Below are 7,091 nucleotides of genomic sequence, written 5' to 3' on the forward strand. Positions count from 1 at the left end.
GAATGGGCTTCAACCTATTTACCAAAGATTCTCCAATCGTATAACAACACCGAAGAAGCTTGGGGATTTTTCATAGAGCGTGTCTTCTAGATACTACGATTGGGCATCCTTGTATATTGCTTTGCTGGTAATTTAAGGCAATATTCCACAATTTCATTTCTTCCTTTCAGTTTTCCCACTATTCACCTATCTTTTATTCGTGTACTCAAGAGGGCTGGCCGCATACTGCTTTTATTCCAACTCCGAAATTGTCTACGTACGAAGGATAATGATATTGCAGCAGCACTCAGCCATGACACTGTTTGTTCCTGTGGAACATAGGGAAATTGACGATGAAACGATGCGACCAGATGGTCCAAAATAGGGCGAGAGGCAAGCTGTACTCGGGATTATTCCAAGTGAGGGCAACTAAATGGCGGCTACAAATGTGGAGGCTGAGGTGGCTAGTTACGTATTGATGGCTACATATTTTCTTTTCATTTAGGGAGTGGAGGAAATTGGATATGTGCATACAGGTTAGTGAATGATTGCCCTGCTGGCTTTTGATTTGCCTAATTTGGGTATCATAGATGTTAAACTCAATAATGTCTTTGTGAACTACAACATGTGTACAGTGGATGGCCTACGCTTTTCAGATGTCCAGCTGGGTGATCTCGGTGGCACCTATCCCACAGACTCAAACTGGGCAAGGAAAGGGACACCACCAGTTGGTGCACCCATGTGGAGTAGCCCGGAAGTGATCATGGAGACTACCTGGAATACAGCAACAGACATCTGGTCTTTTGGAGCTGTTATAAGTTTCTGGGTTTTCCTCGCAAACTGGTCCACTTCAACCCCTTTCCGCCCTAAAACCGTTCCTTATGGGCATGTGGAATACGGGCTGGAAGTTCTCAAACAACAATTCTGGTATTTTGGTCCGTTTCCTGGAAAATACAATGAAATCACAGGTCCCATGACTATCAGAGCAATTTTGTATCCCATGCAAGAAACCTCACAGTCAAAAACAACTCCCTTCTATTGGACAATGGAGAAAGAGGTGTGTCAGAAAGGAGTTCATTGGCAAGATCATGATTATGGATTGAAAGGATAGGCCTATAGCTGGGGAGTTGCTTGAGGATGAATGGTTTAAAGATGAGGAATGAGGGCAGATATGTAAGCTTCCAACAGGCTAATACAAGAACATTGCTGTATATAGTCTCAAGCCTATAAGCATAGTCTATAGATCAAACCTTGTCTTGACTAGCATTCAGCTTCTTCTTGGTCATAAAGTATTCCAGGGCTCTGTGGTCAGTAAAACTCAAACCTATCTTCTCACTACAACCCAGCTCTCCATTCAGAAAAAGCTCATACAATGGCCATGGGATTAGGTTTTCTACTGAGGCCCAGTGACACCTATCTAACATAGCTAGAGGTCATAGGAGAGTCAGATCATGTAATAATACTCATCAATTCTAATCGAGAGTTCAGATGAGCAAGTTGCTCATAGTGTTCGAAGTCCTTTTCAGAGAGTGCAATATCCGGGCTCAATGAAAACCGGGTAACTTACGAACTTAACTAACTTGTTAACTGGGTTAAGCAGTTAAGCTAATTAAGCTTGTATTTTAGCTGACGCTAAACCCGATTTGGAGCACGCGACTGACATCCATCCTTCGAGTCCAGAGTGAACTCAACTCCATCCAACTCCTCTATACCTTGCCATGAGTAACAACAGAAGCACTTGGAACAGTGCAGATAATTGAACAAGGTGAGTGTTTTCAGTTCTTTCTCCATGGTTATTAGTTATATTGTTCAAGTCCCCCTATATTTCACCCCTTTATCTGGTCCGAAAGATGCTCATCCAGCTCAGTTGATTTCACGCGTCTTCACGAACGAGTTTTTCCTAAATTTCCCCGTTCGAGTCCAACCTGACTTCAAGGATCGGACAAAGACAATCGGAACGGATTTGTTGTCGGCGCTCGACTACAATCCACCACTTGACTTTTCAGTAAATTTCACGCAATTCGCTCGACGAAGCCCCAACTATGAGCATGTCGTGAGGAACCCAGATATTCGGCCTCACAGATGATACGGAGCCGGGTATTCTTATGGGCTGCTTGCTTGTCTTTCTAAATGTCAAACTATGGGCGGGACCAAGAACGGAGGCTCTGCGGAAGCCCTGAACGATAAAGCGCGATACTTTCACACATGGAGAAATGTCCCTTTGAAGAAAAAGTGAGTAACTACAGGCAGCATACTTGGCCCTTCCTTCTTCTGGCAGGAACTAAAATGCGTCGACATATAGAGTCAGTCGTCGAAGTCCGATGAAAGCAAGGCGCGGCGGGCTGAGCCTGGGTGCAGGTTTTCGAGCGGCCCAGAGCGAACAAAAGTCCCGTGCATTTGCTGAGAAAAATAATCGGAATCGACAGCCTGTTAAACCTGACCGGAGTGCTTCGAGCACGCTCGACCCTACAGTCGATGGACCTCAAGTGCCAGATCTCACTTCCCCTGAAAAGGACGACTTTGATGAGTCTGATTTGGATGCACGGACGCAGACGCTACTGAGTAAATTCATTTCACATCACTTGCCCAACAAAAGCCCTGTGAAGGAAGCACCGGAGCATAAACTATCTGCATCGAGACCCAACCCGCTAAAGCGCAGAGCAGATTCTATATCCACAGATATATCTGCAGATACTGAACCCAACAGAATTATAGGACCGCGGCTGACACCCATCCGCTCGGAGGGCTCAAATATACACAATATAGCAACAGAGTCGTCTAAATATCGACTTCCTAGGGATACCCCAGGAAACACCAACCGACATACTTCCCTTTCTAATGTCAATACTGATGTTGGACTATCAAAGAAGGCATTCAACAAAACGCCAAAAAAGGTTGAACTGCCATTCTCTGGTTTGAAAAGTTCCAAAAAGGAACCCGTCAGGGAACAGCTGGAGCCAGTAACAGCCAGGGTTTCGCCAAAATCTAGGACATCCAATGGAGAGGAAACTGAGATAGTTGGGCTATTAAGTAATGAATCGCCAGTATCATTCAATGCGGTGCCGTCTCATTTCAGCTCACCAAAGAAGAAATACGACAACAAATTTCCCCCTAAATCTGGCATGAGAACAAGTCGCGATAAAAGAGATCCATTATACCCTTGTCGACCACCTTGCGTCTTGAAGATTTCAGCTAAACGTTTGGCGGAGGCAACTTCCCTTACCCAGAAAACTGCCGGCAATGATTCACATAGGGCGACAGGGCGCCCGGTATCACATGTGAGCCTACCAAGCAACAAGGTAGAGAAATCATTGCATGCACCACTATCTGGTCCAAAAGTACTCAGTGAGGACTGTGAATTGTCCCAAGATTTTCTGTTGAAAAGGAACACATCATTTTCAGAAACTGATAGGTCATCCACATTGACTGATATGAAAGCACTAGATGAACAGCTGGATGAAAAGCATTGTGGGATATCAATGCGGCCTTGTGTTTCCTTACCTCATGTTGGAACAAGAAAGGAAAAATGGAATGAATACAATCACCCTCTGCCTTGCTCCCAAGCGCCGCAATTGGAAAGCAACAGCCAAATTGTTTCCCGTCCGATGGCCCATGCCTGTGGCCCACCAGTGAGAACAAAACATAACCTCTCAAAGCTCCCAACAACAAACAAACCCTCCCAGGTCACTGCTTCGCACAGAATCAACTTGCAGCCTAATGCTGAAAATGCACTAGCACCTCAACAAAGCAAGAAGATTAATTTATCCACTTCTCCCTCTGTCGCTTCTTGTCCTCAGAATACATACACTACTCGGGCGACGTCACGAGTGACAAAGTCCACTCACCAAAGCTCCAAAATACCTCAGCCTAATGCAAGCCCTGGAACACCTATGAGGCGCTCTGCGCGCAATAGAAATGCACCCACGAACTATTACGCACCAGCCCAAGGTTTCTCTCAACGTGTGGGCGGACACGAGCCAGACTCGGACGAAGTACAACTGGCTACACTGAAGACCCCCGAACCAGTTACCCCCCCGAACGAAGTGGCGCCAGTAATCGCGAGACACAACAGATGCCAACAGCATTTTGATGACAATGACTATTCAGCTCTTTTAAGGTCTCGAGAATTTGGATACGCGACACACCAAAATCGAGTTCGAATTGGGCGCCGTCTTGACGATTTAGCAAAATGGGAATCATGGAAATCATGGATGGGTGCTTCGAGCGATGTACTGGTACTCTCTTGGTCTCCAGATAGCACTCGCTTCGCCGCCGGGGCTGCTGCTCAAACTGATGAGCACAGCATGCAGTACAACCGGAACAACAATTTACTCCTTGGAAATCTTTCTACGAGTAAGATAAAGGAGTTACCCGACCACCGTATAAAGCGACCCTTGATGGAGTCAGGGCCCAATTCCCATAGCACTTATGTTATGGTGGACCCCAACTTGTATATGACTGTCACCGCCACGCATTGGACTAGTTGCGGCAACCGACTTTATACCGCTAGCTTTGACCGGACAGTGAAGCTCTGGGATGTATCATCTCACGACAATTCCAGGTGTATCAAGACTCTGCGGCACCCAGGGGAGGTTCAAGAAATGGCTGTTTCGAAATTCGATAGCCAGCTTGTGGCAACAGGGTGTAATAGTCCATCCTTTTTGCTTTGGCGGGTGGAAGATGATAATTTCTCTAAACCCAGCCATCTTCCACTTCCGCAAGACAAATGTGCCAATATGATACCATCCTCCCTTCAATGGGGAAAGATGCCGCGGACTAGCAAATATCTTGTGGGGGGATTGACGGCGGAAGACCCTTCCAACAGCCAAGACCCGAGCAGATTTGGGTACCTTGCTCTCTGGCAGGTAAATGAAGCTGCTATAATGCCTTTACACGTTACACCGAACGCCCAAAATATTTTCGATGTCGCGTGGCACCCTAACTGTGATGTTTTTGCCACCGGTTCTACGGTCCCGTTTGGTGCACGCTCTTATGGAATCGGTACGAACGTACGATCCTTAGTCCGGATATATGACCCTTTAAATGGCAAGAAATGTGTTACTCAGATGTATGAGTGCACTGCACTAGATATGAATCAAGTGACGTTCTGCCCGGCAAATGAGAACTATATCACGGCAAGCTGCACAGATGGAGTGACGTACGTCTGGGATCACCGTAATCCAAATAGGGTGATGCACAAGTTGAGGCATGGCGAGCCGATCGGCTATTTCAACCAAGCTCTTCTACGTGAACAAGCTGATGTTGGTGTGCGTTGCTCAGTATGGGGTAAAGGCTTTGAATTCTATACGGGTGCATCGGATGGTGTCGTCAAGCGGTGGGATATACGTCTTGCACCAGAGAATGTTTTGCAAGAGAATGTAGCGTCATTCAATCAAGAGATTATGTGCGCTTCCATTTCTCCTGACTATGCCAACATGGTTTTGGGAGACGCCTCAGGCGGTGTTCATGTTATCTCAACCGCCCCTTGGGGCAGGTCAGATGAGAACTTCCCGACCTTCGAACTTGAAAGGGCACCCGAGCCGAAAACGACCACAGGAGACAGAGAACTCGCAGAGGGTATAAAGGAAGCAGCGGCATTGATTTCGTCTGGCAAGCTCATAGCGGATCCTGTACTTGGCCCTCTTCAGGGTCCAAAATATGACGGGCCATATGCTTCATGGGCACGTCCGGAAAACACCGCACCTGAAGATATGGCTTCTACATCCTTGATTCCAGATATTCAAGCGACCCAGCTCGATGGTCCTCCACCCAATCAGCGACGTGGGCTGGATAAGCAGACTCGTAAAAGGTTAGAAGATTTAATTCATTTTTCAGCCATTCGGAACCGAAAACGTGGGGAACACAAAAGGAAACGAGATGTCACACAGGACCCAAAGCTAAAACGCTCTGCTTTTTTTCAATCATTGAATATTATGCCTCGCTCTTGCAGAGTAGCAGATACAACAGAAGCTTGCAAAACCACATCTGCTGTGAATCGCCTGTGGAAAATCTTCAATTCACAATCTCCTTCACCCACACCCAGACGGGCCAGCCGTGGATCTTTCAAAGTTGATCCGAACAATTTTATTGACCTTACTCTTGACTCTGATGATGATTCGGTTCAGCAAATCAGCCCCCTGGAAGAAGACAGTGCATTAGAGGAGGATCATTGGTGGCCAATTAATGTGGACCCAAATCTTGAACCTTGAAAGCAAACTTGCGGCTTGCCTGGCTTTGGGCATCCATTAGTGGTTTAGATCTTAAAGATCAAACTTCAACTATGAGCACTGCAAACTGGATGTATGATATATCCAGATTCGAGCAGGAATTTTTAAAGCTTCAATGGACAATGGTCTCTTGAGACTTTATCAACAATATCAGTTCTGAGTTGATGTTGTTTCAATTGGAAATAATGGCTGGACATGTGCGCTATAGTGGTAACATACCCAGTTTCACATATCCAACTCTGCCAAAATCCCGCAAACATTTCATATCTAACTGGGCCAATCCCATATTTATGAAGGTGTTTTGAGGTGGGAATTAGCATTGAGCCCCAATTTTTGTTTTTGGGATCTTCTGTTCCACATGGCACAGGTTAAATGCCAATATTTTAAATAATGATGGAGATAGAAATCTTGTAAGGGGATAAATACTCTAATTATCAACTTGGAATCAGCGTGCATGGAATATCCACATTAGCTACAGCTTGAATTTACAACTTACAAGTGAAAGAATCAGAGATCATTTCAACCAAAATACTCCATACATGCAGCAACTGAGCAACTACCAACTGTGATTATAAATCATCTAAATGAATATTGCTCCATAATCCGTATTATGGTCTTTATTCCAAGAGATATGACAGAGCTCCAATATCAATTGATATCTTTTTAATTGCTCATAACTTACTCGGAAACTTTTGTTTAGATTGGCCAGGGAATTTGGAAACAAAAAGAAGCACACTTCAAGCAATCTTGTGGCTAGACTGGAAACTCGGATCTTGTCTAATAATGGAACTTGTCCAAGAAATGTAACAGAATACAAATTGCAAGCTCACCATCCATATCATACCAACAAGAAACCCCTTACTGGCCAGTCATCAGGTATTGAGG

The 7,091-nt window shown here is 45.4% G+C and overlaps 2 protein-coding genes across 2 annotated transcripts; both read left to right on the plus strand.

The window, feature by feature from the left end:
• Nucleotides 1-604: 604 nt before the first annotated feature.
• UREG_04078 (uncharacterized protein) lies at nt 605-1,367 on the plus strand (the record flags this gene model as incomplete). The annotated part of the gene is made up of 2 exons (XM_002544515.1): nt 605-1,036; nt 1,179-1,367. 2 exons carry the CDS (start codon nt 605-607, stop codon nt 1,365-1,367), a joined length of 621 nt encoding a protein of 206 aa, XP_002544561.1.
• A 752-nt stretch (nt 1,368-2,119) lies between these two features.
• On the plus strand, nt 2,120-6,188 carry UREG_04079 (uncharacterized protein; the record flags this gene model as incomplete). Its single annotated transcript, XM_002544516.1, has 2 exons — nt 2,120-2,211; nt 2,282-6,188. 2 exons carry the CDS (start codon nt 2,120-2,122, stop codon nt 6,186-6,188), a joined length of 3,999 nt encoding a protein of 1,332 aa, XP_002544562.1.
• Nucleotides 6,189-7,091: the final 903 nt, after the last annotated feature.

This window comes from Uncinocarpus reesii, genomic scaffold (assembly GCF_000003515.1).
Source record: "Uncinocarpus reesii 1704 scaffold_2 genomic scaffold, whole genome shotgun sequence".
NCBI classification, from domain to species: domain Eukaryota; kingdom Fungi; phylum Ascomycota; class Eurotiomycetes; order Onygenales; family Onygenaceae; genus Uncinocarpus; species Uncinocarpus reesii.